Source organism: Rhineura floridana, chromosome 1 (assembly GCF_030035675.1).
Source record: "Rhineura floridana isolate rRhiFlo1 chromosome 1, rRhiFlo1.hap2, whole genome shotgun sequence".
NCBI lineage: Eukaryota > Metazoa > Chordata > Lepidosauria > Squamata > Rhineuridae > Rhineura > Rhineura floridana.
The window spans coordinates 164482623-164493762 of record NC_084480.1 but is presented as its reverse complement, the minus strand read 5'-3'; the positions used below and the strand labels follow the sequence as shown (position 1 = coordinate 164493762).

General features: G+C 41.1%; 1 protein-coding gene across 3 annotated transcripts; it reads left to right on the top strand.

Annotated features, from left to right (window-relative positions):
* Positions 1-2569: 2569 nt before the first annotated feature.
* Positions 2570-10916, top strand: CCDC190 (coiled-coil domain containing 190). 3 transcript variants are annotated; one of them, XM_061584116.1, is made up of 3 exons: positions 2570-2931; positions 5545-5656; positions 7199-10916. In XM_061584116.1, the coding sequence occupies exons 1-3, from the start codon at positions 2625-2627 to the stop codon at positions 7779-7781; spliced, it is 1002 nt and encodes a 333-aa protein (XP_061440100.1). In that variant the 5' UTR covers positions 2570-2624; the 3' UTR covers positions 7782-10916. The 3 variants fall into 3 exon arrangements, with proteins under 3 accessions (XP_061440100.1, XP_061440108.1, XP_061440117.1); XM_061584124.1 differs by having other exon boundaries at positions 2839-3125; XM_061584133.1 differs by lacking the exon at positions 2570-2931 and adding an exon at positions 5783-5906 and having other exon boundaries at positions 5575-5656.
* Positions 10917-11140: the final 224 nt, after the last annotated feature.

Below are 11140 nucleotides of genomic sequence, written 5' to 3'. Positions count from 1 at the left end.
TACTTTGCTTATACAAAAATGTGATGTTTTTATCCCCCAAAAGGAAGGGTGACCAGAGATTGTAGAAGAGACGACTAAGGGTTAATTGTAGATTTATTTATTTATTTATTTATTTATTTTATTACATTTTTAGACCGCCCTATAGCAATAAGCTCCCAGGGCGGTGTACAGCATAATAAAACAGGTTAAAATACAAGTGGATGTAGATACACAATAAAACATAATTAAAAATTTTCAATTTTAAATTCAAATTTTAAAATTTTTAAAATTTTTAAAATGCCTGGGCGAAGAGGTAGGTCTTTACCTGGCGCCGAAAAGATAACAAAGAAGGCGCCAGGCGTATCTCATCAGGGAGGGCGTTCCATAGTTCGGGGGCCACCACTGAGAAGGCCCTAGCTCTAGTTATCGTTCTCCGTGCCTCCCTATGCGTTGGGACACGGAGAAGGGCCTTCGACGTCGAGCGCAGCGACCGGGTAGGTACATAGCGGGAGAGGCGTTCTGCCAGGTATTGCGGTCCGAAGATGTATTGTAGAACTATGGAATGGTCTCCCCGAGGAGGTGCGCCTGGCGCCGACACTATCATCTTTTCGGCGCCAGGTTAAAACCTTTCTCTTCTCTGAGGCATTTTAATTCCTGTTAATTCTAAATTATTATATTTTGATTTTAGACTGTACAGTTTTTTGTACAGTTTTGTATTGTGATATACTGTATTGTGTTATTTTTATTGTATTTTTAATGTTCACCACCCAAAGAGCTGTTGCTAGTCGGGCGGTATATAAGCTTAATAAAATAAACAAATAAATAAATAAATAAATAAATGTGTGAGAATGGTGTATCCATTCACCACTCAGCACTGAAGAAATTGCACTCATCATTTCAAAAGTTCAAAATGTTGGGTTGTTTTTCTTTGACAATAGGGGGTTGCCATATTGGTCAAGATTTGTTTTATTTTAAAGGGGTGGAGCCAAGTGGGAGGAGAAGTGTGGTTTGAGGAGGAAAGCAAGGCGACAAGGGGCCCCAGCAACCTGGCCCTGCAAGTAGGTATGAGGGAGAAACTTTATTCAGCTGTCATTTAAAGTGAACCTACCTAATATGCACTTTCCAAAACTCCACAAGAACTGAAACACAGCCATCCTCTGACGTCTGCAATGCAGTTCTCCAGGCATATAGTGTGTACAAAAATGCATATACTGCAGTGAAGTGGGTATACATTGCATATATTAGCAAAAATAACACACACAAATGCATTTATATTAAGGAAAATTGCTTTGCAAAAATGTGTACATTAGGCAAATTGCATACAAACCTGAAATTTGACTAAAATGCTGGAAAAATTAGAAGCTGGGGGAAACTGAAACAGACAGATTCATCCACCCCCTATTCCCCAGTGAGTGTGCACAGAGTGTGTTGTATCAGCTCCACTGGTTGCCCATTTGTTTCCGGGCACAATTCAAGGTGCTGGTTTTGACCTATAAAGCCTTATACGGCTTAGGTCCAGGCTATCTGTCAGAGCACCTCTCCCTCTATGAACCTGCTCGGACTTTAAGATCCTCCAGCGAGACTCTACTTATTACCCCTTCCTTCCTGCAAGTTCATCTTGCAGAGACACAGAATAGGGCTTTTTCGGTGGCCGCCCCTAGACTGTGGAACTCTCTCCCTTTTGAGGTCCGGTTGGCTTCCTCATTATCAAATTTTCGTGCACAGGTGAAGACTGTTCTATTTAGACGGGCTTTTAACCAGTGTAGTTAGTTTTAACCTATGTTTATTTAATTCCATTTTAAATTGCTTAAACTGAATATCATGTTTATTAATTATTGCTGTTTTAATGTTTTAATGTAAGCCGCCCTGAGTTCCTCAGAAAAAAGGCGGGGTATAAATATTTTAAATAAATAAATAAAATCATGGGTGCCCTTGGAATTCTAAATTTATTGAATTTGTTCTGAAGTATGGAAATTAGGAAGCTCCAGTACCTCCTATTAGTTCAGCAGGAGGTCTGGATGAGATCATTACGAATGAGACAATAGAATCCAGGTCTGTTCTCTCTTTCTCCTCTTCTGGAGAGCCTTGGCCAACAACTCACCTTTCAGATGAATGTCTGTTCTAATGAGGCTGCTTCTGATTGAATCCACCACATTTTACAAGATTTGGGCACACCATAAATACAAAGTTAATATATCAGTGGGGGGAGATAAATTTGCATAACAATTTAGCTTTATTTCCCCCACTCAAGGTAATGGACTTGCTGAACTATAGCATAGGTAGTTCTTATCCTCTTCTCCCCATAATTCTGTGAGTCCGAGAGCTGGTGCAGTATAGTGAATCCTGAGTGTGAGCCACACTCCAGTTCAAATCTTACTTCTTCTATGATCTCACTAGGTGGATTTAAACAAAGCCCTGTTCCATCTGCAATACCAGGATAATAACACTGACCTCCTTTACAGCATTTTTGTAATTACATATTAGTGCCATAATGTAGGTCCAGGGCTTTGAACACTCAAAATAGTGATGTACTATAAATATTATGATACATGCAGACCGAAGCAAGAGTGTCTGGAAAAAGTAGCAGGGAAGTCACCTTTCAGTAGAAGAAAATAACCATGCCAGACTATTAATTCACACTTCGTATGTTCTGGAGTTGGGTTCTGCCTAAGATAAAGGTTCTGAAGTTGAGTCTTGCAAAGTTCTTGTATCGTCTTAAATTAAGCCTTTGGGAGGGTTATTTATTTCTTTTAGATCAGGACAGCTGGGGATATGCAGCTATCTCATGGGAAAGAGGATGCAGTACTGACCTTGCCAAATCTTTTTCAGATTCCTCCAAGAGTGCCAGGAAATCTTCAGAAACCCAACTTAGGGGCACTGGGAGAAAGGTGCCCAGTGTGGACTTTACAGGAGTTCTCCTTTCTTTCCAGAACAAGCATCAAGAGGACACTTGTAAGAGCCAAAGATAGATATGGCAGAGGGAGAAGCCTCAAGGTGCTGGGAGGCAGAGAGGCGGGATATTAAAAGGGCAGAGGCCAGGCTCAACTATGGACTGCAGAATTTAGAAGAAGCCCGGCTCTCCTGTTTGACCTCTATAACCAAGGAACAGAGGCGACTCCAGCAGGAGCTCCTGAGAATGCAGAAAAGTGAGGATTCATTTCCTTGCTTCACCCTACACAATGAACAACAAAGTCACTTTTTAACACCAGGATTCCGCAGTTAGAATTATTTTAGATTGTAGAATTTGACCACTATCCCCAAGATTCTCTTAGGAACGCGCTGTGGCCTCAGATGCCCTGATCCCAATCTAGCAAGGGGAGCAGACTTAGACGTGTGCCGATGGGTTGCATATCTAGACATGCCTCCACGTTGTTTTTTTGTAGAGAATATATAAATGTTTAAAATAAATAAAAACAAACAACAGTTTTGTATGGAAGCATGCAATCATGTGGACTTCCCACCTGCAATCCAAAGTGGTATGACCCAGACAGTTTGGCCATCTCAATAATAACTAGTCCTGTGACATCACTGGTGGCAAATGGCATGGCTCCTCCTCTCCATGTCTGCCTCAGTTCACATTTTTTAACAGTTTTAGTTAGAGTGAGAGCACTTCTATTTTGTACTACTGCAGGACAGGACAGTAGCATCCATGTAGGCTGCACCTCTTTTTTAAAAGTGGCAACTCACACAATTCAGTTGCATATATAAATTAGTAAGTAAGTGGAAACTTTTGAATTCTTTTATCAGTTCTTTGGAAGTTGTGAACACTTCCTCCCTGGAGCTGCACATCTATCCAGGGGCCATGGAATTGCTTGATGCAGATTTTCCTGTACTGTACCAGTTCAGACCGAGGGAGAGGGAGACATTTTATTTGAATGGTCGCTATTGAAAGTAAGGCTCCATCTGCACTATACATTTAAAGTACTATTATACCATTTTAAACAGTCATGGATTCCTCCAAAAATTCCTGGGAACTGTAATTTGTTAAAGGTGCTGAGAGTTGTTAGGAGATTCCTGTTCCTCTCACCAAGCTACACTTCTCAGAGTGGTTTAACAATCAATCTCTCTTCCTAGAGAACACTGGGAATTGTAGCTCTGTGAGGGGAATGGAGTCTTTCAACAACTCTTAGCACCTTTAACAAACTACAGCTCCCACGGGGGAAGACATGACTGTTTAAAATGATATGATATTGCTTTAAATGTATAGTGCAGATGGGAGCACAGACTTGTAACGCAACCCACATATGCTTCTCAGACTTTTTCACCACACACTGCTGCTTCTTGCACTTCTCATCTCGGTGGGAGGTTTATATACTGGCCCAACAATACAAGCAACTGCTTTGGGTGGCAGGCCTTGTCGGTATGCCAGTGAAGCAGCCTGCAATTTGAGTCTCTGGATCCCAGGATCGTCTGCAACCTTGGCAGGGGTTCTGGGGAGCCCCTTCTGGGTAATACAAGGCACGAGTCATTCAGCTGCACTTGTCTTTTGCTTGGGGGCATATCACGTGCCAGTGGAAACATCTCTGGGTTGAAGGAAGAAGCTTCTCTTTAAGCTGCTTTGAGAGGGGCAACCCTGAAAGGCAGCTTGGAAAAGTTACTTTTTTGAACTACAACTCCCATCAGCCCCAGCCAGCATGGCCACTGGATTGGGCTGATGGGAGTTGTAGTTCAAAAAAGTAACTTTTCCAAGCTCTGCCCATAAATATAGAAAATAAATAATAAACTAATAATAATTTTAATCTCTAAGCCTCTCTAGTTTGATCTCATATTGATCTTATGTTGTTGATTTTACTAGCGTTTAGTTTTAATTTTTATTTACTAATTTTACTGTGAAAACATCGTCCCCAAAAGGGTCGGAAATAAATATTTTAATAAATAAACAAGAAGCAGATTAGATGCCAATGAGTTGTTCCTTTACTGAGAACCAGACTAGACAATTTAGAGACACATGAACAGCCTCTCTCCAGTTTGATTTTGTTTTTCATTATTGAAAAACGGTCTCCTAGGCTGCAGTTGAAAAACTCAACGGGGGGGGGGGTTGCCTTAACCTTTTCCTTTCCAGTCATTTTTCTATTGTAAATCATTCCAAAAAGCAGCTTAGGGAGGACAATTTTGAGCTGCAAAGTTAGCCCCTTCCCCATTTCTCCACTCTTCTTCCACTCGGTTATAGTTCAATCAATGGAAGAATCACCCCTTCAGGGTGAAAAGCAGCATGGGGGAGACAATTGTGAGTGGACAAAGAGCAAAAAAGGAAAGAATAACGCAGTTCTGTGTTGAAATTGGCAGCTTCCTCTCCTCCTGCTGCTTTTCTGTTAAAACAATAATTGACAGACTATTCATGCCTCCTGTGCATATTGTCTAGAACAGGAATAGCCAATATGTTGCCTTCCATTCCAACTCCCATCAGCCCAGTCCAGCATGGCCAATGTTTAGGGTTGATAGGAGTTGCAGTCCACAGTATCTGGAGGGTACCACAGTTGGGCTATGCCTGATCTAGATTATCTCTGAAGCCCATGTCTTGTGACAGTGGCATCCTGATAACTATTATGCTCCATTTCTCCTTAGGCCACTCAAAACAGAAACATTCAGTGGGCACTGGATGCATAAAACTGACTCTCCCACTCCTCTCTTCTCAGGCAGGGCAGGATTACACTGGATCCTACAATGCAACACTGCGGTAAGGATGGTTGCCAGAAGAACTTCACATTTGGGGTCCTAAAATGTTATGCATGCTTTTAGGAAATAGAAATATTCTGAATGACTTTGTTTTTTAATTAATCCAAGTTTCATTCGAATTTCATAGCCAGAAGTTTACACAGGAATGGCATCCTATTAATGCGAAACAGCAATAACCTAGATTACAAGTTAGTCCAAGGCTGCACACTTAACCCAGAAGCAAGTCCTATTGAGCACAATGGCATTTACTTGTGAGTAAAATCACATAGGAGTGTGCTTGATGTAATTTAATACATCACAATGTAATATTACTCATATTTTTAAAACAGTCATTTGTCAATCACCCTAATGTTTTTTTCATCAATTGCCCAGAACGCTAGAAGGTGGGAACAGCAGTACTAAAAAATTGGGTAGAATATTGCATGGAAAAGAAGCCTGAAATTCCCCAAACATTCCCATCCTTTCTACTCACTCCCCCAGCTACAGCCGTTGATACCAATCAGTTGTAGAAGGTACCAAATGTATGGGCTCAGAAAATGAAAGAAAGCCAGAGGTGAGATGGGGTGGGCCATGACTACTACTTTTCATCACTAAAATTCAGCTTTAAGGCTTAGCCCACAATTTCATGTTTTCACAAGAAGGCTGGAAACTTGCTTTTTTTAAAAAAAATGGCAAGATCAGATTCAACATTTCATGGACCAATTCAGATGTAATCATGGTTTAGTGTTATGAAGAAGAGCAGGTACCACCTTTGGGCTTTCACACCCCCCCCCTTCACATGCAAGAGGGGGATGTTTAAAGCTTCTGGACGTAGTTGTGAACCATCTACAGTTTCCTGTTACATCTGGAACAGGAAATTATTATTTATTTTATCCACAGTTCAATGAAACTAGAATTAAACTATGGTTCTGATCCTGTGGTTAGAAGAAAATCTGTATTCACATGTAACAGGAAACTTCAATTAAAGAACATAAGGGCTGTTAGATCAGGCCAAAGGCCCATCTAGTCCAGCATTCTGGTCTCACAGTGGCCCTATAGAAGCCCATCAGCATGACCTGAGTGCAACAGCACTCTCCACAGTTATGATTCCCAGCAACCACTATCCTGAGGCATAATGCTTCCAACAGTGGAGATAAAGGTAGCCTTTACAATCACAATTGGAAGCTTAAACAGATTATGGAAGGGAAACAGTGTAAACTTAGGCTCAGGCCTGCTTATCCTTGTCACAGCAAATTATGGTTTATTGTGGCATCTGAACTGACTCATTATGTAGTAGCACGCTCAGCAAAATCTTGGCACTCTCCTGAGGGTACTTGTCCAATACATGTTTGCAAATACATTCACTCTTTCCATTTAAAAAAGATACGAGGAGAACCTCAGATTTTGCATTAGAGCTTAATGACTAGAGGCTGCACTCCATACACATGTGGGTTTCTAGACCATTTGGCGATGGCAGTTTCCTTTCTACTCAGTGGTATGAGGATTTGAAGCAAACCAATCCTACTTAAGCAAGGCCTGTGTGACTCTCCCTCTTTTTTTGTAGATCCAGGAGGAAAACACTGCCCAAGGCTGGGGGAATTCTAGGGTCAAGCCAGCCTTCTTCCTATGTAGGGAAGCTCAGCAGTGGTGACTCAGGATATGAAAGGGACAGAAAGGGTCACTTGCCAACCTTGAATGTCAAAGACCAAAATACCATTGCTGACAGGGATATGACCACACTAAAAGACTCCATCACCAAGCAGCTATGCATCTCAGCAGAGTCTGTGGAGGGAGAGGAAGCAGACACAAGAGAAGACCAAGAGAAAGAGCCCACCAAGGAAGAGACCAGAGCTGCTGGATCCAAAGGCACCACCAGCAAGCTCATGAATCTCCCAGGAAAGCAAAGACCTTCCCATGAGCATGAGACACTGATCATGGATACAGAGGCCTATGCAGCAGATGGATGCCTCAGGACCATGTATACCAGGCCAAATTTCCTCAAGTCCTATACTGAAGCGAGGAAAGCCCTCTACATTCGGCATAAGAGCACTCCTGCTTGGGAAAAGGAACTGAGTCTCCAGGAGATATTTGGTCACAAAAAGACAATGGAGCATTCCCCTCAGGAACAGGCTTTGATAAAACCATAGCCCTAAAGTGGATGGATTTTTGGCCAGGTACAGGGTGACAAGACCTTGCAAATCAAAGCACAAAACTCTTCTACAGAACAAGCAGGCTTGCACATCTTGTAACAACACACCATGCTATTTGTCTCCAGGGCTATTTAATATTCTATACTAAGCCACTGGGGGCAGTATGCTGATGACACACAGCTCTATTTCTCTGTAACATCTGAATCAGGTGTGGCTGTGCAAGTCCTTGGTCAGTTTCTGAATTCATTGGTCAGTTGGATGTGGATGAATAAATTTTGAATCTGAATCCTGGCAAGATGGAAGCCTTGTGGCTGCCTAGTTTGCAGGTCTATAAGCCTGGTCAATTGTCTGTTCTTGTTGGGGTTGCGCTCCCTCTGAAGCAGATTCATCGTCTGGGAGTGCTGCTAGATTCAGTATTGGTCCTGAAATCCCAAGTGTTTGCAGAGGCACCAGCTTTGGCTGGTATACCAGCTACGGCCTTTCCGAGACAGGGACAACTTGGCCACAGTGGTGCATGCATTGTTAACTTCCAATACTAGAGTACTACAATGTGCTCTGTATTGGGCTATCCTTAAGGCTGGTCTGGAATTTGCAGCTAGTGCAAATGCAGCAACTGGATTGCTTTTTGGAGTGACCTACCATCAACATACGTTGTGGTTGTGGAAGGAGCTGCACTGGCTGCCTATACATTATTGGGCCAAGCTTAAGGTTTTACTTTTAGATTATAAAACCCAGCACAGCCCAGGACCGGGTTCGCTTTGAGACAGCCTCACCCCTTATGTCCCTGCCCAATCCCTGCATTCAGCAGACATGGCCTTGTTAGACGTGCCAAGTGTTGAGAGTGTGGCTATCAGTGATAGGGCCTTAAGTGTAGTAGCACCACCTTCTATTTTTGACACTTATGGAAGAGCTTTCTTTTTAGTCAGGCTTTTGCTAACTCAACAGCTATTAGTTTTTTATGTAGCTGACACTGTATGTAATGAAGGATATTTAGTATCTCATTCTAACACAGTTTTTATGATGGTTTTTAATGTACTTGTAATGGGGTGCATCCAATGTTAGTCCTACTCAGAGGAGACCCGTTGGAATTAATGGACGACTACTTTAGAGCTACAGTAGGGCCCCACTCATATGGTGGGTTAGGTTCCAGACCTAACCAAAAAAACCAAAAAGCGAAAATCTGTGAAAAGTGGAACATGGACTATAAAATGGCGCCCGAAAAACATCAAAAAAGTGCCGTATGAGTGGGGCCCTGCTATAATTGTGAAAAAAGCCATATTAGTGGAATGCCAAAAAGTGGGGCCCTACTGTATTAATTCCAATGGGTCTACTCTGAGTAAGTTAGCTGGATGCAGCCCAAAGTATTTCTGTACATTTTTGCTCACTGCGTGGATATTTTATGATCAAGCACTGTGCACATTTGTTTTTAAAAAATAAAATGCAGCCTCTTAGCTGTATATTAGTGCTTGTTGTGTGCTTGGCACCCCACCCACCTCTACAGTCCTGAGCAGACCGCAGAGTCAGATGGTTATCAAGCCTCCCAGTGGGCCATTGTACATGAGAAACCAAACGAGGAAAGGCGCCAGTCACAAGAAAATGGGTGAGAGGATGAAATCTCAAAGGTGTTCAACCTAAGGGTTGAGTCTATAGACTCTGAGAGGTGCAAGTGAGAAAGCTTAGGGGAGTGCTTCTCAACCCCCCCCCACTTTAAAATTGCTGCCTGTTGTAGCAATTGTAATACGCTGTTCTGGATGCTGTATGATTCTTAGTTGTATTTTTATTGCTTCTTTTATTGCTTGACAATTTGCATTCAAACTGAAATACAGTATAAGAAAAAAAGAAGCAATAAAAATACAACTAAAAATGAGTATGGATATTTAATGCAGACGTGTCATGGCACATGGTGGTTCAGACCACCCAGCTGAGGGAGTATTTAAACATCAGTAACACACCTGAGAGAGAAAAAACTCCATTCCTTAAACAAGAGGGGATACTGTACAAACAAGAAATAACGACTTCAGTTCGCTTTTTTGTCCTCAACTTCAACTTCATCCAATCTTGTTTACACATAACTAGACCTACGGGGGTGTCCTCCTAGGACACTATCACAAATGTTAACCCATACAGCGTTTCAAATTTCAGAGAGTTACCACTTGCCGTATTCCTTCTGGAAACAAAAACGGAAAAAACCCCACTGGGTTTACTCAACATGCATGCAGAAGGGACCAACCTGCTACTTGTGATGACCAAAAAAAAGGGGTCTCTGAAAATCAAATTGGGGCCCAAATATACCCCAAAGTCCACCAGAATGATTTTTTTAAGCATTATGAATGAAGATTAAGTTTTGTAATTTTCTCTTAGATTGGTCAACAACACTTAACATGAAGGGATGATGTCGAAAAAGCTAACTGAACCCTTTACATCAGAGAATATATGTTTGTTCTCTTGGTAAAGCTCTAGAACAGTGGTTCCCAAACGTTTTTCCCCCATGGACCATTTGAAAATTGCTTAGGGTCTTGAAGATCACTTAATTATTTTTCTGCATGTTATAACAATTGTAATGCAGTGTTAGATGCTGTATGACTTTTAATTGCATTTTTATTGCTTCTTTCATTTCTTATATATTGTATTTCTGAATTCTATAGAATTCAAATTTAATACAATAAGATATAATATATAAGAAAAAAAAGCAATATCTTATAGGCTATTTGCTGATGGCAGCCAGGATCACAACTGCGACTCACTGGGAAGATTTAGGTGGAGCTACGATGGATTATTGGTATCAAAAGGTCTGGTACCTAGTCTTTATGGGAAAATTAAGAGCTAAACTCTGACAGGCTCAAGTGCTTACCAAACAGATGATTTCTTAAATACATGGTACCCATTTGTTGCATAAGTTAATCAAAATGAACATGGGAGTAAACTGCCCATGCGTTATGCTCAAATTTACAACGCTTGAGAGTCACAGTAGTATTCTTGATCCCTTTGGCAATTTATTGTTTTATTATTGACATTTGGCTCTCGCTTTGCCTTTTTCTTGTTTTGTGAAGGATTCTTCCGGTCAGAGACTCTCATAATTGCAAATAATTGATATTGATAAAGGTTGCCTGTAAAGTTTACTTTTTGGATATTGCCATGATGGGTGGGGTGGGGTGGGATATTTTTATTTTCAATTTTATTGTATTTTGTTCTCTTTATGGTAGTTTCCTTTGGTGGAAAGGAGAAAAGTTGGATATACCTTTCAATCTGAGATATATTCTATTTATGTTTTTTCAAATTTCAACAGATGCATTTGTTATGGAATCTGTTTAGTTTGTAAAATCAATAAAATTATATATTTAAAAAATAAAAGCAGT

Excerpts from the sequence above, each read along its gene's own strand:
- CCDC190 (XM_061584116.1), top strand. The coding sequence starts at position 2,625 with ATGTTCTGGAGTTGGGTTCTGCCTAAGATAAAGGTTCTGAAGTTGAGT. Across the intron at positions 2,932-5,544 it reads CAAGCATCAAGAGGACACTT|GCCACTCAAAACAGAAACAT; the intron begins GTAAGAGCCAAA and ends ATTTCTCCTTAG. Across the intron at positions 5,657-7,198 it reads TCCTACAATGCAACACTGCG|ATCCAGGAGGAAAACACTGC; the intron begins GTAAGGATGGTT and ends CTTTTTTTGTAG.